The sequence below is a fragment of the Talpa europaea genome, assembly GCF_964194135.1.
Source record: "Talpa europaea genome assembly, chromosome: 16".
NCBI lineage: Eukaryota > Metazoa > Chordata > Mammalia > Eulipotyphla > Talpidae > Talpa > Talpa europaea.
The window spans coordinates 38,090,164-38,113,215 of record NC_140084.1 but is presented as its reverse complement, the minus strand read 5'-3'; the positions used below and the strand labels follow the sequence as shown (position 1 = coordinate 38,113,215).

The window sequence follows — 23,052 nt, the reverse complement described above, 5'->3', positions numbered from 1 at the left end:
AAGGAATGAATTCTCTTAAGTCAGGTGCGTCAAAAATTTTGAGAGCACTGACAGTTATCAGAAAGGAAATTTTTAGTTAAAATCAATTGACTGAAGCACAGGCAGGCACACACAGGGGAAAAGGGGTGATCAGCAAGGACACAGGAAATTCAAGGGGAGAGAAATGGCAGCCACAGTCTCCAGGCAAGTAGGTGTGTGTCAGATGTTGAGGTTCAGAAAGGAAAAGCCAGTGTTAACTTTCTACAGGAACGATTCATTCAAAGATGGGTGAACAGAACACAGAAAACAACACTTAACAGACAGATCAGCACTTCACAGACAGTGCTTTACAGAAATCCAGAGATACAGAAATCCAGAAAATTCCCCACTTTTGTTTTGCTTGTGGGTCTTCCCCCACAGCCACGCAGGATGTTTTCAAAAGACTAGAATTGATAGGGCGGATGCAAAACAGACAAAGATGGGGGTCTAAGGGCAATGGTAGCATTTACAGAATGACATGCTTAGCGCCTAACACACCCTCAGTTATCCCTAATTCCCAAACCATTTACTTCTTCCTAATATGAAGCCTTCCCTGAGGACAAACAGCCCAGCGAGCTGCTCTGCATTTGTATTTCTGCTTAGTGACTCGTTCATGACCTCCCAGAGCTTGGCAGTCAGTGTCAGGACAAACCCCATCCGCCTTTCCCAAACTTGCAGATCCTACAAACCATCTGGAGGCATCTGTTAAAATAAGATTCCTGGACTACCTACACCCAGCCAGACTGAATCAACTCCCCAGGAGAAAGAGCTGGATACCTGATATTAACAAGCGTCCTGGATGGTTTTTCCGATATGGCAAGTTTGGAAAAACCTCAATGACACCAACGCAAGGCCTTGCTCCAGGAAAGTCATAGGCTGAAAAGTACAACCTGGGGTTCTGGTAGCTGCCCACCCACCCCGGGGTGGGGGTGGAATGGAAATCTGCAAGGCTTGAGGAGAGGGACTGTGGCCCAAGGTCACAACAGTTGGCTACCGGCAGAGCGGGTCTCCAGGGCCGCAGCTCAGGGCCCGTCCTCCTGCCCCTGGAGCCTCAGATCAGGGCCGGGGGCTCCAGAGATGAGCTGCCCGGGAAGATCAAGAAGCCAGGGGGCCAGGTGCCCGGGGCAGGTAGGACCGGCTTCCCCCGGGGACAAGCCCCTGTGGTCCTCGAGAAGGCAGCCGCGGCTACGATCCCACCGAGGGACGGGCTGGGAGTAAGAAGCGCGCTGATCTGGGGAAGAAGGTGGGCCAGGTGGGGGCTACTGGGGAAGGTGCAGCTCCCCGGCCGCCTAGATAGCGCTCACCTGGCCCCGGCAGCTCCCTCCGGGCTTCCCAGCAGCCGCCGGCTCCGCGCCTCGCGTCTCTCGCGAGAGGGGGCGGGTCCCGCGGCGCTAGGAGGGCGGAAGTGTCCGCGTCGCCTTCCGGATATTGTCCGTCACGTCGTAGTGGGCGGTGTGCCCGCTTCCAAGATGGCGGCGGCGGTGTTCCGCGTGTTCGGCCGGGCGGGCTGGAGGCTCCTGCAGCTGCGATGCCTGCCCGGTGAGGGGGGCGGCCGAGCCGGGGGTGGGAGGAGTGAGGAGGGGGCGCGAGATCGACCCGGGCTGGGTGAGGGGCGGAAGAGGCCGTCATGTAGGGCCACGAGCAAGGTGAAGTGAAGGGCATCCGCGCGGAGCTACTGGCGTCCTGGGCTTGAGCCGGCTGCCTGGTTCCCTTCTGCACCCTGTCTTGGCTCTGGGTTCCAAGACCTGCCGGGCAGGGTCTGTTATTCCAATTTAGTGGAGCCCCAGAGAGGACTGGGTTGCTCAGGGGCGCACCTCGTTGGTTGCAAATCTGGCTACCTCTGACCCAGTCTCTAACTCCGACAAGTCCCTTGGCCGTTTAAGAGAGGAAACTCTGTATCACTGCCATAACTGGAAGACCAGTGTCACCTCCAGAAATAGAATATATGCATTTGACACAGTAACATATATTCTCCTGTATTTCACCTAAAAACTTCTCAACCACAGTGGTTCAACAACATTGCTTTGGGACCACCCCTGCCCTTTCCAAAGTTCCATGACTATTTACTCCATGGCTTTTTCTGTACGCGTACTAATATAATGATTTTTTGCACACATTGTTCTATGTTTCCTTTAAAATTATTCCGTGAGTTAGTCCATGACCGCCCTTGTTTTTAATACAAACTCCAAACAACATATGTTTAGTACAACGAATCCTTAAGATGCAGCAAATCCAATCCTAGGTATTCACCCAAGAAAAAATAAAACATATGTCCACAAAAAAAGGTTTGTACACATTCTATTCATAGCAACTTTGTTCATAAAAGCCAACTTTGGAATAGCCCAGTTGGCCATCACCAAATTAGTGTCTTCCTCATGAGCATTCCTCAGCAATAAAAAGTAACATAGCGCTGATTTACACAAAAATATGAATCAGTCTGAGAATACATACTAAACAAAAGAAGTCTTACACAAAAAGAACACATTCAGTGATTCTATTTAGATGAAACTGTAGGATAGGCAAAACTAAGGCGAGCATTTCTCCTAGGGAGGAGAGGTAACTTTCTGGGACAATGATAATTTTTTTTTTTTTTTAAGATTTATTTATTTATTTATTTATATGGGCATTGGGTACAGTCAGAAGCACGGGAGGGTGAGAGAATTAACCAGAGCCAGAGCAGGGAGCAGAACAGGCAGACTGACGAAAGACACTGCTGAGGGGAGCAGCAGGCTCGGCAGGAGATGTCTGTGCGCCATGTGGGACCCTCGCCCGGCAGCTGGGGATCGAACTGGCGCTGCAGAGGCTGCTGGCAGCTTCGCAGCCCAGCGCTCAACCGCTGCGCCACCAGGGGAGCCCCATGATAATATTTCTATCTAAATTAAGAACTGATTTGTGTTCCAGTTATGCAAGTGTATACATTTGTCAAAAGTTAGAATTAGCAGATTTAAGATGCATTTTACTATATATAAACATCACCTCTATAAAGGAACAATGTCAAAGCACAGGGGGAAATTCCCCCACCCCTTTGGGTTCATCTGAGGCAGGACTACTGAAAGAATTAGAGAGATTAGTAAGAGCAAAAAGACCCAATTTAATAATATATGTACGGTGAATTTACATGGATGTACATTCTAAAGTAACATGGGGTGAACCAGGAGGTTTGTCTTGCACTAAGGGACCTGGGGCATCAAGGTGAGCAGGGGATTTCAACATGACAAAGAGAGCATGATTTCATGTGACCAAACCTTACCTCTGATATAAGTCCAGCCTTGATATAGGTTTCTCCAATTAAAAAACGTATTTCTGGAGATATCCCTAAATCTAGGCACTCTCCATTTTTAAGTTTCTTCCGAGATTAACAGGGCTTTGATGGACCTTAGTGCCACAAGCTAAGATGACACATATTAGAAAAGACCTACCTGAACCTTTTTGGGGAGAATGATCTCACGAACACCAAATTCATAGCAAACTCAGTTAATGATATGCATGCTGAAATGTTTGGAGATGAAGAATGCCGAGATACACAACAAATACATCAAAAACTAAGATGGATCAAGGGGTGAAAAAGTGTGATGTGTAGATATGTAGAACCTAGGTTGATATGCAGGTATTCATGCCATGGATCTTTCAACTTGTCTGTAGTGTGGAAACTTTTATAATAAAATGTTAGGAAAGAAAACACAGTATGAACCTGTGCTTTCCAAAGCCCTTTCGTAAAGTAAGTGGGGTGTTGCAAGTATGGCAGATAAGGAAGCAGAAATTAGTGACCTGTCCAGAGACACCACATAACTGTAGGGGAGTCTTCTCATTTCTAGTCCAGTGTTGATGTTTTGTTTTGTTTTTAAGTTTTATTTATTTATTTATTTGTATAAGCACTGGGTACAGTCAGAGCGTGGGAAGGTGAGAGAATTCACCAGACCCAGAGCGGGGAACAGAACAGGCAGACTGATGAAGAACACTGCTGAGGGGAGCAGTGGGTGGCAGGAGAGGTCTGCGCGCCATGTGGGACCCTCACCCGGCGGCCGGGAATTGAACCGGGGCTGCAGAGGCTGCAGGCAGCTTAGCAGCCCAGCGCTCAACCGCTGTGCCACCGGGGAGGCCCTGTTGTTGTTTTATTTAAAAGATTTATTTATTATTTATTAATGCATACAAGAACTGGGCTACAGGCCAGCGGGGTGGGGAGTGAGAGGATTCACCAGAGACAGAGTGGGGAGCAGAACAGGCAGACTGATTGAAATAGACTGCTGAAGGAAGTGCCAGGTAGGCGAGACAGGAGAAGTCTGCTGAGCCATGTAGGTAGCTCCCTGGCTGGCCGGGGATCGAACTCATACTGCAGAGGCTACAGATAGCTTCACGGTGCTGTGCTTAACCCCTTTTGCCACCAGGAAGGCCCTCTAGTCCAGTGTTCTTGCCATAAAATATAAATATGTAACATTTCCAAGTTACTTTTGTTTGAGCTTCACAACATTCCCATTAAGCCAAGATTTTTTAAATTGGAAGTTATTAAATTAATGCTCACTGGGGTAAAATGGTTTGCTACCCATACAGCTGACATAATAGAGACAGATCTAGAAGCCATGGCTTTCCTAGCTGATACTTTTTTGCCATCATGTCATACATATGTGTTGCCAGTTTATCCAAGGTTTTATGGATCTGAGACCCAACACTTGGATATCTGGCTCTGAAGTAGCCTTGTCCTGCTTTTCCCCTTCCCCATCTGGGTCTCCATGGGTTTCTTTGCTAAGTGTCCCTGACTGACCAGCCCAGTTTCTGATTTAGTGTCCCGCTGCCGACCAGCCCTGGTGCCACGTGCCTTCCATGCTTCAGCTCTGCAGCTAAAGTCTTCAGATGAGCAGAAGCAGCAACCTCCTCCCTCTTTTTCTCAGCAACATTCTGAGTCACAGGGGGCAGCAGGACCCAATTCAGAGTCTTCTCGTTCACCCCCCAGGTAGGCACCAGAACTCCCAGTTCTGTGTTTGGCCATTTGCATGCTTGAGCCTGTCTGTGCTTCTCCTTCGCCCGTCCTCTGTCTCCCTTCTCACCTTCCATCATTTTCCAGGCTATCTGTGAATTGTTTTTTTATGAAAAGTGCCTGTACATTCTAAAACATCTAGACAATACAAAGAAGTTTACAAAAATGACCACCAGTCACAAAACTTGAAATAACGAGCATTTTTGGGAATAGTCTTTTAGATATTTCTATAAGCGTGTTTCATACACAAATCTGAGTATATACTAAATACATTATACACTATACATGCTGTTCCAGGCTCTGTGTTTTTCACTCAACAGTATTAAATGTCTTTTCACAGTCTGTATTATTTTCATGGTTGTATAATATTCTGGCAAATGGTGGGACCAAAATTTATTTACCTATTGGTAAATATTTAGGTTTCCTTCACTGCTATTAAAATTGATGTAATAAGGTGTGATGCTCTCAGCATTGGGAGCACTGAGTCAAAGGATAGGCAACTTTAATATTTTATTGCTTATGTGGGGCCAGATTGCCCTCCTGAAAGGTAATAAGAATTGACCTTCACATTAGATACTTTTTCTTTTTTTTTTTTTTTTTTTTTTTTTCGAGTCAGGGTCTCGCTATGTTGCCCAGGCTGGAGTGCAGTGGCTATTCACAGGCGCGATCCCACTACTGATCAGCACGGGAGTTTTGACCTGCTCCGTTTCCGACCTGGGCCGGTTCACCCCTCCTTAGGCAACCTGGTGGTCCCCCGCTCCCGGGAGGTCACCATATTGATGCCGAACTTAGTGCGGACACCCGATCGGCATAGCGCACTGCAGCCCAGAACTCCTGGACTCAAGCGATCCTCCTGCCTCTGCCTCCCGAGTAGCTGGGACTACAGGCGCGCGCCACCACGCCCGGCTAGATACTTTTTCTTAATTCTGCCACTGAAGAGACTCCTCTCAGCTCTGAAATTAGTGTTCCCAATCATTTTTTGTGATCTCCTGATTAAAGCACTTTTCATTTCAATTAACAGATGCTTTTTGAGGATCTACTTTATGCCAGGCTCTGTGAATAATGTAACTGTGGTCCCGGTCCTCCTGGAATTACAATCTGGCGCAGATGGGGCTAGAGTAACAGCGTGCTGAGGGCTAGAAGCAGAGAAACTGGGGTGCCGCGGGAGCATTTGCCTTCTTACCTATAACCTCCTGGCAGGACGGTGTGGGAGGGGAAGGAAGACAAAGTGGTGATTGTGCTGGTGTTGAAACAGCAATACTGACACAAAAGTAAATGTCCTTCCAGCATGTGCTTAGAGGGGCCACGGAGCATCTGGTTTCTCAAGAGGCACATTGTGCACACCTGGCAGCAGGCAGTGAGGAAAGGTGTGCTGAGCTCTCTCCCTATGTCTGTCTGGGATCTGGCTCTCAGGTATACGGATCAGGGCGGCGAAGAGGAGGAGGACCACGAGAGTGAGGAGCAGCTGCAGCACCGCATCCTGACGGCAGCCCTGGAGTTTGTGCCGGCCCACGGGTGGACAGCAGAAGCAATAGCCGAAGGAGCCCAGGTGTGTATGGGTGAGGACTGGGACGCCTCACTAAGGTCAGCCGAAGGGAGTCACACCAACTGGAGCTGAGGGCAGCTCAGCTTGAAGCCCTTCACTGCTATAGGATTTACCAGTAGGGTGAAAATGGCTCTATTTTTTATTTAGTTTTAAAATATTTATTTATGCATAGAAGAACTGGGTGTCAGAAATGCAGGAAGTGAGAGGAGTCACCTGAGACGGAATGGGGAACAGAACAAGCAGATCTACTGAAATACACTGCTGAGGGGAGCAGCGGGTGAGACAGGAGAGGTCTGCAGCACCATGTGAGTAGCTCCCTGAACGAGGATTGAACTCAGGCTGTGGCAGTGATAGCACTGAGACTTGACCCCTATGCCACCAGGGAGGCCCCTGGCTCTATTTTATAAACAAAAAAGAATATACCATGGAGTTGGTTCTCGAGAGACTCTAAAGGCAGTCCATCAGGTGGCACTGCCTGTACTCAAACTTCACCTAAGGCACCATTGGTTATAAGAATTAACCATTTTATGCATCACTAAAAAAGAACAATTTTTGCCTATTGAGGTATGCCACTTCTTACTAAAAATGTAAAATACATGCATGTTAAAAGTGATGAGATAGGATGTGTGAAAACTCCCAAGAAGGCACCATTTTGGAGAACAAAGCATTTATTTTTCTCAGCGAGTCTAGCAACCAGCATTTCCTCCTACATTGGAGCAGACTGCTTTAGATTATACCCCTGTTATTTCTCTTGTCTCCTCTTTGTCCCGGGAGCCCATGTGGTTAACAAGACTTCCAGGCAAAATGTGTATACTATATGACGTCACTGTATACTCACTGAAAACTTGGAGTAATACAAACATGAAAAAGAATGCAAAAATCATTGGAGATCTTACTATTGATCAACATTTTGATGTCTGCTTTCAATTTTTTTTTAGATTTATTTATTTATTTTATAAAAGAACCGGGGTACAGGCCAGAAGCACAGGAGGGTAAGAGGATTCACCAGAGACAGAGCAGGAAACAGCACAGGCAGGCTGACGAAATATACTGCTGAGGGGCGCAGTGGGCGTGACAGGAGAGGTCTGCCACGCCATGTGGGACCCTCGCTGGCCGGTAGGATTGAACCAGCGCCGCAGCGGCTGCAGACAGCTTCACAGCCTAGTGCTCAACCGCCTGCGCCACCAAGGGAGGCCCTGCTTTCAATTTTTTAAAAAATAACTTTTATTACTCATTCTTTTAATGTCTCCTGAGCAAATGGTGTGCACCAGGTACTGTGCTCGGTCTTAAGGGCATCATAATGGTTAAAATGGACACGGTTCTGCCCTTGTTGAACTTCCCCTCTGGTGATGTTAATCAAGTTGTATTTATAAAATGCAATAAGCGCTGTCAGGGAAAAGTGTTATTGACACACATGATGGAGGCCCTGATCTAATCAGGGGTAAAGTGGGAAGGTGGTCAGGAAAAGCTTTTGAGAGCTGAGGAATGAGTAGTCTTTACCTGGATAATTCCAGTTAGAGAAACAACATGTGGAAAGGAGAAAGACATCTATTGCATTAGAGGAACCAAAGGAGGGCCTCCCTGGTGGCCTAGGGACTAAGTCTCAGTGCTATCACAACGGCCTGAGTTCAATCCCCGGCCAGGATTGACCTCTAGCAGCAAACCTCTCCTGTCTCGCCCGCTGCTCCCCTCAGCAGTGTATTTCAGTACATCTGCCTGTTCTGCTCCCCACTCTGTCTCTGGTGAATCCTCTCACACACACACCCCTAACACCTCTGGCCTGCACCCTAGATCTTCTACGCAAAAATAAATAAATCTTTTTAAAAAGAGGAAGAAGGGCCTCTCCTGGTAGCTCAGGCGATTGAGCGCAGTGCTGTGAAGCTGTCCGCAGCCTCTGCAGCGCCGGTTCCATCCCGGCTGGCCATTGAGGGCCCCACATGGTGCAGCAGACCTCTCCTGTCTTGCCCGCTGCTCCCTTCAACAGTGTGCTTAGTCACTGCCTGTTCTGTTCCCCGCTCTGTCTCTGGTGAATCCTCTCACCCTCCCGTGCATCTGGCCTATACCCCAGTTCTTGTATAAAATAAATAAATAAATCTTTAAAAAAAAAAGGGAGGAAGAAGCAGCAGCAAAGGAAGTCATCACACAGAGAGGAAAGAGATGGGAGGAGTGAAACTGAGGAAAGGTGAGTTGAGGCCAAATCAGCCAAGATCCTATGGGTCATTTTAAGGAGTGAGGCCTCACTGTGTCTAAGAATAATTGGAGATACGGGATTAAATTTGACACATTTCATTGGATGGAGTCACGGGAGGCCGCTGCCAGTCGTCCGGGGCAGGTGCGGGTGCTCTGGCCTAGAGCAGTGGCTGTGAACATGGAAGCAAGTGGGTAGATACAGTGACATGGGGCTGGGGGGAGGGAGGTTAAAAGTTAGCAGTATTGCCCATTGCGTGTGTGGGGTAATGGTGCCATTTTCTGAGATTAGGGCCACTGGTCAAGGAGCAGTTCTGGAGGAGGAACGTGGGTACAGTCTTGAGCTTTGTGGCATAACAGAGGTCTTTAGGTCAACCAACAGGAGACCTCAACATTCCACCACTGGAAATATTGATGCTGCTGGAAATGAAGCTGCTGATACTAGAGGAGGCACTAATGACGAACAAGTAACTGTCGTCCTCTGCGTTTGCCTGCCACTCTTTTTCTTCCCCTGCCCTTTTGTAGTCTCTGGGGCTCTCCAGTGCGGCAGCCAGCATGTTTGGCAGTGATGGCAGCGAGCTGATTCTGCATTTTGTGACCCAGTGCAACACTCAACTCAACCGCATGTTGGAAGAGGAACAGAAGCTGGTACAGCTGGGCCAGGCAGAGTAAGTCCTCTGTCCTTATTGCCCAGGGTGGCTGCTGAGGGTTGAGGCACTTGGGCCCCACCAGCTATCTCCAAGAGGCCCGTCCACACAGAACCGGAGACAGTAGCATTGAGCAGCCCTGCTGCTTTGATGGAAATGAAATGCAGCCACTTATCTCTGACCTCTGTTCTCTGTCCAGCTTCAGCTGCTGGTGGGCCCCTCCTGCCTAGGGCTCAGTAAACAGCATAGCCCTGAGCCCGTGCCTTTGACCCAGAGACACACTGTTTTCTTTTCCCTCTTCCAGGAAGAAGAAGACAGACCAGTTCCTGAGGGACGCAGTGGAAACCAGGCTGAGAATGCTGATCCCGTACATTGAGCACTGGCCCCGGGTACAGAGCCCATATCCAGGCCCAGGGCAGCGAAGTATTAATATTTATAATTCACAGCACCTTTCTCTCAGAGGACTTTGCACACTGTTTCGAAGTCAGCTCATCCATCTCACACGCCCAGGGGTACTCAGAGCCCTCGGTGGAGCCAGGCTTCAGACTTGGAACCACCAGAGAGTAACTGAGTCATCTGTGTCTCAGTTCCTGGATGCTTAGTGGCCGGATGCTGGTCACATCTTGGGTGGGTCCTAGTGAGCCCATGTGCCACAGTCTGCAGTGAGGAAGAATCTGTGAAGGAAATTAGAAAAGTCGGAAGACTTTGCTGGCCATCATTATTAAAAGGTCTGTCATGTTCTAAGTATCAGAGGACCGGAATTTCTCTTTAAATTGTCCATGTGATATTTGAGATCCCCTCCCCCCTTTTTTTAAGCTAACTATTTCCTGTGGCAAAACTTGTCATAGTGTGGACCATCCTCGCAGTTGAGAAAGTGGAGTCAGCACATCAGAATGAGGGGAACACAGATCATCTAGCGTCTGCTGCCCGACAGGGAGCCCAATCCGTTGACAGACATTTGAACCCCGGCAGTGCCCCAGTGCTGTCCCCTATCGTTGCTGGCCACACCTGGTTTCCAGACTTCTGGCCTTGACTCAGTCCACCTTGCAGTTAAGCAGGGGCAGTGCATATACTAGGCCTCAGGCTGCCTCCTGCTTTCCTGGGCTGCTTCAATAAGAGAATTCCAGCCAATCCAGGAACTCCCTGACCAGTTTCCCGGGCCACAGCCAATGGATTTTAGAGTTGGCAAAGAGGCAAGACTTTGCCCTGCCAGGAGATGATGTCTCCTGATGGAGGCATCTCTGTGTTGTGCCACTGCTTGTATTAACTGAAGGGTTTTTAGTTGCAGGTAACAGAAATCAACTTGAAAAAAAGAAAAGAAAAGAAAATCTGGAAGGAATATATAATGAGGCTATGGTGGAGGCATCAGGGGCAGGAAAGCTACTGGACCTTGGGAAAGGCCTTGGACTTGTACCTAGAAACCATCTCCAGACTCCCTTCCTGGCTGTGCTACTTGCTCCACGTTACAGGATGGGCGCCCCTCCCCTCGCTATCAGTACTCAGAGGCCAGCGAGCCCCTAGGCTGTCTGCATTTGTTCCCAGGTCCACCTGCTGGGGACTGAGAATCTGATCAGGTCACGCAGGGTAGGATCTGCCTCTGACTCGGTCAGCTGTGGTCAGTGCTATTAGCTGCCAGAAGCTCATGCCAGTGGGTGGAAAGGTTGGGTTTCAAAATGAGATCTGGGCCCCTTTCTGTAGCTTAGGAGACACAAGGTGCCAGTCACCTAGCCGCTGTTGCTACCTCTGCACAGTACCTACTCCTCTGTCACTCTCTCCTCAGGCCCTCGGCATCCTCTTGCTCCCTCAGAACATCCCGCCCAGCCTGAGTCTGCTCACCAGCATGGTGGATGACATGTGGCATTACGCTGGGGACCAGTCCACAGACGTGAGTGCTTTCTACCAGCCCACAGGATTCTGGGAAGAGTGTGGTTAAGCATCTCTTAATATATTTGTGAAATTTCTTTGATTACAAAGCCTTTCAGGGAGCTTGCAGTGTCTTTTCCATCTTGCAAAGGAGAGCTAAGGTTTGCTGAAGGTCCCCCAGTGAACCCCAGGGGATCCAGGTGTTGTTCTTCCAGGGACCAGCACTTTAGCCACAGCCCAGTGATAATTCCTTGCACCCAACACAGTGGGGACACAAGCATCAGAGGACTTTGTGCCCGGGCTGCTATTTCATAATTTCCCAATAAGTCTCCTAAGATTTAGATGCTGAGGCAGACTTTCTCAGTGTGTGCCTTTCAGGAGACTGATTTAAAAAACAGAGGATGCCATGGAGACACCCACTGCTCTAAAAGGAAACTTCTTCCCCCAACCCATCTTGCCGTGCTTTCTAAGAGCTCAATAAACCTTTACAAACAGGCACCAGGAAAGACTGACTCATTAATGCTATCATGTTTCTGCTAGAAATTTTTTTAAAAGTACCCCTTCATGAAAGAAATTAATATGTGATGGGACCTATGTGGAATCCAGCATGGGGAGGCAGAGACACCCCCACCCCAGTTCTAACAAAGTGCTTTAATAAACTTGCCCCGTATGGGAATATACCACCAACAGAGATGGTAGGAAAATGAAATTAGAAAGCAAAGAAATTAAAGGAATAAAACACGAAGCAGCTCAGCTAGTGCTCTTAAGAACAGCTTCCCAGGGGCTCTGATCTGTCCAGCTCCTATGTCAGCTTCTCTTCACTAATGAACACACTGAGGTTTGGCCACTCCTGACTTTTACAACTAGATGCCCTAAAACTTAGTCTTTTCACCTTCCAAAAACAGACTGAATGTAGCCAAATCACCTAGGATGCTTATTACACATCCACATTCCTGGCACTTATTTCAGACCCACAGACTCTAAACTCTTAGAGGTTGGGCCCAGGAGTCTGCATTTGTACTGCAGCCTGGGTTATTCTGAGAGCCAGCAAGGTTTGGGAACAGAAGGCCATCTTTATCTGGGAAGCAAGGAAGAATTCAGGAGGGAGCCCACAAGTGCCAGTGGCTTTGGGTAGGAACTACCCCAGACCGCCCCAGCCCCAACAGTGGTGGTAACCCTCCTTTCTGGGTGGGTTTCTTTGCAGTTTAACTGGTACACCCGCCGAGCTGTGCTGGCTGGCATCTACAACACGACTGAGCTGGTGATGATGCAAGACTCCTCTCCAGACTTTGAGGACACTTGGCGCTTCCTGGAGAACCGGATTAATGATGCCATGAACATGGGCCACACTGCCAAGCAGGTAGTAGGGGCACGCCATTTGGGAAGCCTCCTCAGCGGGCCCACGTCCTCCTCAGGCCATAGCTGGTGACTCTTGCTGATAGTTGGGAGCCTTCCAAGGAACTCGGCTGCTTTCTCATCCCAACCTTTCCCTAGGAGACACACCTGGCCTTTTTGTGATTGTGTTGGTTATGGGTATTCCCTCCAGGACACAGGTTCCTCTTAACTCGACCTGTTGAGGCTCATAGGCTCCTGATTTATCCTACCTGTCTCTTCTTTGCACTTGGGGTGCCGATTTGAAAGAACCTGACTCTGTCTCCTTCTAGGTAAAGTCCACTGGAGAGGCAGTAGTGCAGGGACTCATGGGTGCAGCAGTGACGGTGAGTGCCACCCAGCCCTCCCTGCCTTCCCCACCCCACACTAGCCCTGTGGTCCTTCCAGCCTGTGTCACTGACCCCAGACAGTTTCATAGTCTTCAGCTGGAAAGCTGACACTGGTTTCATCTGCTCTCGATTCTAAGTACCCCGTCAAGAAACACCAAGGACTCCTAAGACCCTGATGTGCCCTTGCCTGCGCCCCAGTCATGCTGCTACCTTGAAGTCCTCATGTTTCCCACTGGGGTCCCAGATGCAGGGCACAGCCTCATCACTCTCTGTTTCCATTCCTGTGACAGCTCAAAAACTTGACAGGTCTCAACCAGCGCCGGTGAGCAGGAAGGAGTACAATCTCAGGTGCCCAGAAGAAACCGCCCATGGATAGATTTAAAGAGCTTTGAAAAGTGCCATCCACGTAACATGGTGTTAATGAGAAGATCCCAAAGGAATCCTGAGTCACCAGAGCCACCTGGATGCCACAGGGCAGGCGATACCATTCTAGCCGGGGATTGGGCCACTTCTTCAGTTCCTAATACCAGCCTGGCCTCCTAATGCCTTTCTGCATTGCAGCTGTGTGATTGCAAAGAGGCTGTCATCCAAGCATTTGTTCAGCAGAAAGCCAGCCAGTCTCTGCCGTGGTCTCACGGACACCTTTGATCATGTCTTAACCCTCTTGGAAATGCTCTCTGGAGCTCCCAAGTCAGGGTCTGAAGCCACCACAAGGTGGCAGCTCATGCTTAGCACAGCACAGGCTGGGCACACTGGCTGTCTTTGAAGCTCCTTGCCTCTTCCCTGTCTGCCATGCTGCTCCATGGGAACCCACTCAGAAAGCTGCCTTACCTAAGACAGGTACTTGCTGGACAGTGGTGCTCAGCCTGGCCAGGTGCGTGAGCCTGGGCCTGGAGTCCCCTCCACCAGCATATATTGCAGGATTATTAGTGAACTGAGTCTATAAAAATAATAAATACGTTTGAAGCGGTTTGCTGTTGTGTGGTTAGTTTCCATACAGACAGTGGCAAGTATCTAAAACCTGAGGAAGACAGCAAGCTTGAGACTAGCAGCTGGCTCTGGTCCTGGTGCTACTGAGTACTTGTGGGCCTATGGCAGCTCTGTTTCTGGACTCAAGTCTTCCCATCAGTAAAATGTGAGTGGCAGTGCCCTTCTACCTCACCATTAATGCCTTCAGCTGTCCTTGCTCATCACCAACTGTTTTAGTGATACATTGTTTAGCTGTAATAGTTTTCTTTGCCTTTACACTGGCTGATCTCCCTTAACTCTTGTATTCGTCTGCTCAACTGCTAGAACAATATGCCATACTACAGGTGACTTAAACAAGTATTTCTCACCATTCGAACACCAGGGAGTCCAAGATGAAGGTACTGCTCAGTGTGGCTCCAGGAAAGGTTTTCTAACCTATCACCTTCTCCCTGTATCCTCACCCAGCTGGAAGAGAGTGAGTCAGCGCCAGTGTCTCTTCCTGTGCTTATAAGGACATGAATTCCATCAGGCTCCTACTTCTGACAATCTCCAAACTCCCCAAATGGGGAGCTGCACTTCATGTCAGCAGGACACTTTTCAATCCATAGCATCTCTCTTCTGCTTTGCTCTCTCCCATCTAAGTGGACTGAATACTGATAGGGGAAGACTAAGAGCTACTAGGTGTTTGCAATCTCTGTGGGCCTCCCACTGGCCCCTTTCTGCAGCTAATTCTTTTTATCTCTTGACGCCTTGTTAAGTTCCCTGCACTAGTTATTTCCAGTTTTATTCCATTTTCTTTTTTATCCTTCATACCATCCCTCTCACAGCAGACAACCTTAATTCTTAATTTCCTGAGATGGCACAGGGTTGGCGAAGGGCCCCCTCTGTGCCTCAGGAAGATGCGTCAGTCCTCACTGAGGCCAACTCCTTGTCTTCCTGCAAACTCCTGTAATGATTCCTGCCCCAAGTCCTCTTTTCTGAGCAGCTGCTGCTTTTTTGAGGTCCGTTCAAACCTCAGGTAATTCTTTGAGCATTCATCATATGAGGTGCACACCGCCAGACACTAGGGGTGCAGAAATGAAGATCCACCACCACTGCAACAACTGGAGCTGATGCATTAAACTGAATCTTCCTGCAGTTTCAGAAGACCTAGGGGTGGCCAAGAAAGTGTTTACATTACTATTCAACTACACTTGGTCAAAGTATACTCATTGCTAAAGTGTACTTTTGCTTTTCCCTACATTTACCAATTTACTTCATTCTTTTCAAAGGCATCATAGCAATCCCTTCTTTGTGTATATAAGCAGGCCTCGGCCAATGGACAATGTTCTGTTACCTTTTGCCATCATCAAATGCTGAAATAAACAGCCCAGTAAACCTAAATTTGGTTACAACTGCAAGTATTTCTGCACTATGATTTCCTGGAAGTACTGTTGAGTCAAGGGCGTGCACGGGATTTGCCCGGTCGCGATCGCCGTCGGGGGTGGCTGAAGCCGGTGCCTGCTCTAGCAGGTAACATGGAAAACCAACGGCAGGCGGCGGTCCCGGCCTCCGAGCTGCAGGTGGCGCTGTGAGCGCGGGAGCGGCGGGGCCGCGTGACGTAATTCCGGGGACGGCGGCGGGGGCGGCGCAGCGGTGCTGACGCGCAGAGGCCGGGCGGACGGCGGAGCGCCATGCCCTACGCGAACCAGCCCACCGTGCGGATCACGGAGCTCACCGACGAGAATGTCAAGTTCATCATCGAGAATACGGACCTGGCGTAAGTCTGTGAGGGAAGAGGCGGGCGGTCTGGGGCGCTGGGGGCCCAGGAGGGGCGCGGGCCGCGTCCTTCCGGAGGTGCACTCCCCCGACCCCCCATTTTCCCGGGCCTGGTCAGTCGTTGGGGGAACCGCGGAGCTGACCTGTCTGGGCGTCCTCACGTCTCTCGGTTTTCATCTCAGGGTGGCCAATTCCATTCGGAGAGTCTTCATCGCTGAGGTGCCCATAATAGGTGAGCGACCCCCGCCTCCTCGTTGCCAGGGCTGCCCGTGTCCGACACCCCTTCTCCCTCACATCTTGCTTGGGGTTGGGGGGCGGGTAACGCGTGAGAAAACAGCGACGTGAGAGACTGGATCGGACCCGCTTGCGACCACCTCCCTGCCGCGCGGCCTCTGGGGTGCGCCCTTAGCTGCGCGGTGGCCAAGGCACGGGTGCAGGAGTGTGCGGGCTTGGCTTGGAAGATTGTTTTCGGTGAACCTTGGGCAAGTTATTAAGCTTTGTCCTGTGGTTTTCTCTGTAGCATTTTCCTACGCTGATAGTACACATCGGGAGGAGACAAGCGTGTAGAGAGTGTTCAGTACCGGTGTTTTGGGTTTTGTTTTTTAATAATTCCTTCCTTGGACTGCATTTATGGAGCGTGTAAGTGGCAGACAGTGGTACTGGGTACTGGGCAGCGCCGTATAGTACAGGGTTTTGCCTGTGCTGTGCCCCTCCTGGAGCTCACTGTGACTTGTCAGGGTGAATCTGTTAGGGAGAAATGATGGCCTGAACTAATCCCATACAGGCTTTGTGGACTCCACTCCCAGTCCAGACTAAAGCCATCAAGACATTGGGAAAGACAAATCCCATCACCACCAAAGGGAAGGTGGCTGGGACCTTAGGGTGGAGTTAAGCAGCCAGGTTGGGTATAAAAACCAAACACGTGGGCCTTGGGGGACTCGCTGTCTCTCGCCTCCTGGCTTCACGCCTCCTGGCTTGCAGCCAGCTCTCAGAGCGCCATTTGGGATTCCAGATCAGCGGATCCGTAGGACTCATTTAAAACTTTGTCTCCCACTTTTCTCCCTGAGCTGTACATTTTCTCATTTTCCCTTCCCTTGTAAATAAACCTTTTATTAACCTTTCACGTGTGCCTGCAGTAGAGCATTGATAAGTCCTTTTAAGCGTGTGGGTGAGGACCCACAGTCAAGCACCCCGTTTTGTATCGGGGTTGCTCTACAACAAATCCACAGTCAACACCAATACAGCATCGACTTGGAGCAGTAGTTCAGAGGACACATGGCTAGGATGCTTTTGGTGCTTCGAGGAGGGAGGATCTGTTTGCTTTCTGGTTCCAGTTGCCTGACTCCGGTGTCTAACACATTGATAAACGCACAAGTATTTTCCAGAGTGTCAGCTGAGAGAATTTGGATTAGCAACAAAATGTAAGTCATAGCAGCTGCATTAAGTGCGCAGACTCGAGGAAATAAGCAGGCCAAATGATGAACAGTTGACACAGTAGCTTACCCACTACCACCTCCATCACTTTTTCAGGAAGGCTTGGGGTGCTGCCTCCTGCCATATCACTACACGTCTCTGAACCTCAGTTTCGTCATGAGTAAAATGAAGGAGTGGTATTTTATAACGCAGCCTTGACATTCCAAGTGTAAGTGCTTCTTTTCTCACAAATTCAGTACTGCAAATAATAGCTTGGAAGACAAAGATTGCCTCAAGAAGTTTTGAAGCTTGAGGTAGAGACAAGACACAAACAAACATAACAAGGTAAAACAGGACAAGTGGAAAGAGAAGTTTGGACAGACTCTCGCTGTAGAAGGGAGTGATCTTGTCTATTTCATGGGGGGGCAGACAAGATGTGGTTTCAAGGAGGCTCAGAGGACCTTGTTCTGCACAGGGGAGGGTAAGTGTGTGCTGGCTAAGACTAGGGGAGAGGAGTAGAAAGGCAGAAAAGCTTGGTTCATGGTCCTTAGTTGACTTGAGTTGGGGAAGCAGTGGAAGCTTAGGACAAAGCAGGCTGTTCTTTCCTGACCTCCATTCCTGTTGTCCACTTCCCAGGTTACTGAGCATGAGGCGATTTGTTAGTTGGACTCCAGTGTCATTTTGCTTCTGGATTTGTCTATGTGCACATGCTTATTTGTGAATGAATGAGTAATAGTGTGGTTGTGAGTGAAAATAGAGTCCTTGCCCTTTACTAGGGTTTTATATTAAATGTCTTTTTTTTTTTAATGACGGCTGTGCACACAATTTTTTTATATTTTAAAAATTTATTTATTCATGCACACAAGAACTGGGGGGTACAGGCCAGAGGTGCGGAGGGGTGAGAGGACCCACCAGAGACAGAGTGGGGAACAGAACAGGCAGACTGACTGAAATACACTGCTGAGGGGAGCAGTGGGCAAGACAGGAGAGGTCTGCTGCACCATGTGGGTTGCTCCCTGGCCAGTTGGGAATCGAACTTGTGCTGCAGAGGCTGTGGATTGCTTTATAGTGCTGTGCTTAACTCCTTGCGCCACCAGAGAGGCCCACTAGGGTTTTATATTAAAGGAATTCTGTAAACTAGTTGATTGAGTGACAGTAAAGTTAAATTGGGTAAATCTGGTCATTATATCCTAAGATGAGCTGTGGCCCGTAAGTCTGTGTTTCTTCTGTGAGGGAGGTTTGCCTTAATTTGTAAGTGCCCAAGTAACTTGTGTTCTTGAATTTGCATGAATAGCAAATTTAAGTGCTTGTCACAGAAACATTCAGCTTAAAGGGTCTCCCTGGTGGTGCAAAGGTTAAGTCTCAGCACTATTGCCCTGACGGCCTGAGTTAGATCCTCAGCCAGGAAGCTGACCCACATGGGGCACAGCAGACCTCTCCTGTCCCCTCAGCAGTGTATTTCAGTGGATTCGTCTGTTCTGCTCCCCTCTCTATCTCAGGTGAATCCTCTCACACCCCTGCACCTCTGGCCTATACCCCAGCTCTTGTATGCATAAATAAATAAAAATAAATCTGGAGGGGGGGAAGGACTCAGTTTAAAGAAAAGTGTTCTCACCCCCATGGTAATCTCCGAGGCTGTGCATTAGAAAAAGGGGGAGGGAGGCATGTGGTTCTTATTCAAATGCAGGTCAGTGGGCCCTGGGCTAGAGCTGGGGATGCAGCCTCTGACTCCTGTATCTTAAGAGCCACTGCTCTGAGCCATTAGGATTCAGTGGCTGAACTGCCCTTCTGCTCCTTTCACTTTTTAGCCATTGACTGGGTTCAGATTGATGCCAATTCCTCAGTGCTTCATGATGAGTTCATCGCTCACAGGCTTGGTGAGTGCTGGGTTTGGGAAGGTAAAGGGAGTGGGCTGTGCCTGGTGTCAGAGCAGGAAGCCATCTGGGTCGCCTCTCTCTCACGGGCGCTTCTCCTTCTGGTTTGGCCTCTTGACCTCTTTAAGATGCTCTTCTGTGTCTTCCAGGATTGATCCCCCTCACTAGTGATGACATTGTGGACAAGCTGCAGTATTCCCGGGTATGCTATGTGATCGGGTATGGTGGGAGGTGAGGGGTTTCGGTTCTCAAAGGAGTTTTTCTTGACATCTTCCAGCGTTTAGAAGACAACATGGAGCTGTTGTCCAGAGCCTAGGGATGTGTTAGTCCTTGGTTCTGATGGATCACAGATTGATTAGGCTCATGAGGCATCAGGGAGTCACACAAGGGGATATACACTAAGGTGCCCATAAGAGCAAACTGGGGTGCTCTTCCTTTTCAGAGTCCACCTTCCAGACTTATCTCTTTCCAGTGACGCAAGCCTAGGGGGCTAAAGGAAGTCAACAGAAGTTTGAAGAGGGGCTGGTGGGGACAAGGAGAGGTAGCATTGAAGGGCTGAAGTGATGGTGTCTGCCAGTTTCATGCCTCTCCCCTGTGGAGGATGCCTTCACACGGGGGCCCTTCCTCTGGGGCTGTGCTTGTGCTCTGACATGTTGCGTGCTCAGGGCCAGGGAGAGGGTGGGACAGGACAGGCCGACCTGCATGCATCCTTTCTCTGGGGCTGCACTAGATGACATTGAGATTGGTCCCTCACTTGCTTTGGATGATCAAAGCAACTTGAATCAAATGATTTCTAATACTCCTAAGGGCGTGTCATTTTTGTGATGGCTCATTTGATATTGAGAGAGGAAGTAGTTGGGATTGAAAATATCAAAAATAGGTTGGGTTTTCCTCACTAGTGTGAGGGGGAAACCGTGTGTGGGCACTTTGTAGTAATTCTCTTCTTGCCTGAAGTTGAATTGTAGCTAGAGTCCCTCACTTGGGAATGTTTAAAGAATGGCAACGGACACAGAGCAATGGTTACAAGGTGGCAGTCTGTTAAACTCCTGAATGAATGAAATATTCCCTAATAGCAAGTTTTTAGAAGAGAAGGTCAGTGGTCTGGAAAGCTACTTTCCCCTCTGTCCCTTGGCTGCTTTGTTTAAGCGACAGCTGCATTCCAAGCCAGTGCGCTGAAGCCACGGTTCACGGGAAGCTGAGTCTCTAGTAGGAAAGCATCCGCCTCCCTCTTCGCCACGGTTCTCTGAGGGAGCGTCCTCTAGGGATGTTTCCTGTGGTGGCCTGGCAGCTGGCGGGGCTGGCACAGAAGCTCGGTGCCAGCGCGTGTGGGTTGTGCCGACACTCCGCTTGAGCAGCCCGAGCCAGTGACGCACCACTCACGCCGCTCACGAGAGCCTGGAGACGGAGCAGCCCTCTCACAGATGAAGACGCTCGAGGAACTGGGGCCTGGAGGCAGAGAGCCCAGTCGGCGTTCCCCGTCCCCAGACTCAGCGCCGCCTCTCTCCCCGCCTCAGGACTGCGCGTGCGAAGAGTTCTGCCCCGAGTGCTCGGTGGAGTTCACGCTGGACGTGCGGTGCAACGAAGACCAGACTCGCCACGTCACGTCTCGGGACCTCATCTCCAACAGCCCCCGGGTCATTCCGGTCAGTGTCTGAGAACATCTCGCCTGTGCTCCTGCTCGCTTGGAGGGGGCCAGACTGGGGCGGACTGTTACAAGATGCTGACTTCCCTGTGTTCCCCTCTGCCCTAACCTGAGCCCTGGAAGTGCTAACCATGCTGGGCCCTGGGTGTCCTGTCACCCAGGACCCTTTTGAAGGCCCCAGCAGTGTTGGAGAAAGCTGTCACAGCTTTCACGGGTGTCACAGCACCCACGCCCCAGCACAGATTAGGTCCTGGTGGGCACTTCTGCCGCCGCATCCTGGGATCCTGGCCCTGGTTTGGCGGGTTGTCCACACAGGTGACTGGGGAGGTGAGTAGCTCATACATGCCTGTGTTGGGCTTCTGACAGGTAACATCCCGGAACCGAGATAATGACCCCAATGACTACGTGGAGCAGGACGGTAAGGGGCTGGAGGGAGGGTAGAGATGTTGACCTCACCTGTCAGTTTGTGGGCGGGCGGGGAGGCAGAGACCAGACACACACAGCCTCCCATACTGCCTGCTCTCCCTGTCTTCTGGCCTTTAACCCATCTTCCCAGATGTGTAGTCTTCCACTCTGCCAAAGTGTGGAGGGCCGTGCCTCTCCTGGCGCTCAGCTGACTGACATCTCTCCCCACAGACATCCTCATCGTCAAGCTGAGAAAGGGCCAGGAGCTGAGGCTCCGCGCCTACGCCAAAAAGGGCTTTGGCAAGGAACATGCCAAGTGGAACCCCACTGCAGGGGTGGCTTTTGAATATGATCCCGACAATGCCCTGAGGCACACGGTGTACCCCAAGCCAGAGGAATGGTATGTGCCTGGTGGGAGTGGCAGTGGCTCCTAGTGACTGAGGTGGGACGGGGCTCGCTGGCTGGAGGTGCCCGAACAGCAGCCATAGCAGCCCTGTGTGACCTGTGCTTGACCGCAGGCCAAAGAGTGAGTACTCAGAGCTGGATGAGGATGAATCACAGGCTCCCTACGACCCCAACGGCAAACCAGAGAGGTAAGACCGGGCTGGCATGTGAACAGAAGCGTGTGAGACTGTAGTGTCGGCGCAGGCTCTTCGGGAAGACCCTTTCCCTCACAGCCCAGTTCCCATGAGCCAGGAAGGGGCTGGTAACTGCTAAGGCCAAGTCACGTGCAGGCCCTGGGGCAGGGTCTTGTCACCCTTTTGGTCAGTGAGAAAGAGTTCTCCAGTTAGCCAAACTGTTCTGGTTTTCAGCCTCCAAACAAGGGGATCAGCCTAGGGCCATGTCTTCTAGCAACAGACATGAAAATGCTGGCACCTGTGACCTGCCTTCTTCCACTGTCTCCTCAGTGTGGATGTTTTGAGATTTTCACGTTACCCTTCTGAGGTAGCCTCACTGAGCTCCTGCAAAGTGCACCACAACCGCTGTTTTTAAGGGGTTGGAGGTCAACCCGGGACCAGGCTCCCGTGGGAAAGGAGTCAGGACCCAGAGGGCGGGAAGGCGGGCCTGGCAGAGGCTCACAAGCCGGCCTCCCTGGGGAGCACTCTCACCCGCCTCTCGCCTCTCAGGTTTTACTACAACGTGGAGTCCTGTGGCTCTCTGCGCCCTGAAACCATTGTCCTCTCAGCCCTCTCTGGATTGAAGAAGAAGCTGAGTGATTTGCAGACCCAGTTAAGCCACGAGATTCAGAGCGACGTCCTCACCATAAACTAACTGCAGCTCGCCCGTTTCAGGAAAACAGGAGTGTGAGTCAGTAGTAGCTGGATTCCAGGTCTCCTGAGATTCTACTAGCTTCTTAGCCTCAAGCTTTTTGGCAAATTGTCAGGTAGCGGTGAGGTGCTCGTGGATCATCACTAGGGCAGTTTTCTACTGGGCAGTAGCATCCTGGCCCGCAGCAATCGCCAGTGGTGCTCCCCAGGGCGTCTCCTCCACCCTTGTCCCTAATGTGCCTGTGGAGGTCCTACTACTTCCCTGTTAAGAGCCACTGAGCTGGACGCCCTTCTCTGCCCGTTTTAGCTCCTCTCATACCCTTTGTGTCCAGAAGGCCTTCTTGCAGTTGTACTCGGGTGTCTGGATTGAGTGCTCTTAGACGCTTCAGGCTGCCTGCAAGCCCTTCCAGTCCCGGGCACGCCACTCATTCCCACCAGCCCTGAATTTCACACTAGTGTACATCTGACAGGACAAATAAGCCCTGTGTCTCCTCTACCCAGGGGTTAAGACCACCACCGATGGTCTGGTTTATTGGGGGAGGGGGTGAACGGGCAGGCAGGGCCTTAATGAAGGTCTGGCCTGATCCCTTAGCCCTGTAAGTGGTAACATACTGACAGCAAGTTAATTAGCCTGGCAGGAGAAAACCAGAGATCCAGTACAGAAAGGAAAGGATATTTATTGATTAACAATAGTTGTCTTTTTTTAAAGTTTTTATTTTTGGCAATAAAGAGCACAACATAACCTCCTTCATGCGTCATCGTGCCACTA

The 23,052-nt window shown here is 50.2% G+C and overlaps 2 protein-coding genes across 2 annotated transcripts; both read left to right on the top strand.

The window, feature by feature from the left end:
- Positions 1-1,487: 1,487 nt before the first annotated feature.
- COQ9 (coenzyme Q9) lies at positions 1,488-13,280 on the top strand (the record flags this gene model as incomplete). The annotated part of the gene is made up of 9 exons (XM_084257122.1): positions 1,488-1,557; positions 4,798-4,966; positions 6,404-6,539; positions 9,249-9,391; positions 9,675-9,759; positions 11,151-11,255; positions 12,438-12,593; positions 12,898-12,951; positions 13,245-13,280. 9 exons carry the CDS (start codon positions 1,488-1,490, stop codon positions 13,278-13,280), a joined length of 954 nt encoding a protein of 317 aa, XP_084113248.1.
- Positions 13,281-15,596: 2,316 nt separating this feature from the next.
- Positions 15,597-22,287, top strand: POLR2C (RNA polymerase II subunit C; the record flags this gene model as incomplete). The annotated part of the gene is made up of 9 exons (XM_084257266.1): positions 15,597-15,682; positions 15,864-15,913; positions 18,903-18,971; positions 19,118-19,170; positions 20,483-20,611; positions 20,977-21,028; positions 21,247-21,415; positions 21,534-21,608; positions 22,143-22,287. 9 exons carry the CDS (start codon positions 15,597-15,599, stop codon positions 22,285-22,287), a joined length of 828 nt encoding a protein of 275 aa, XP_084113392.1.
- Between the last annotated feature and the right edge of the window lie 765 nt (positions 22,288-23,052).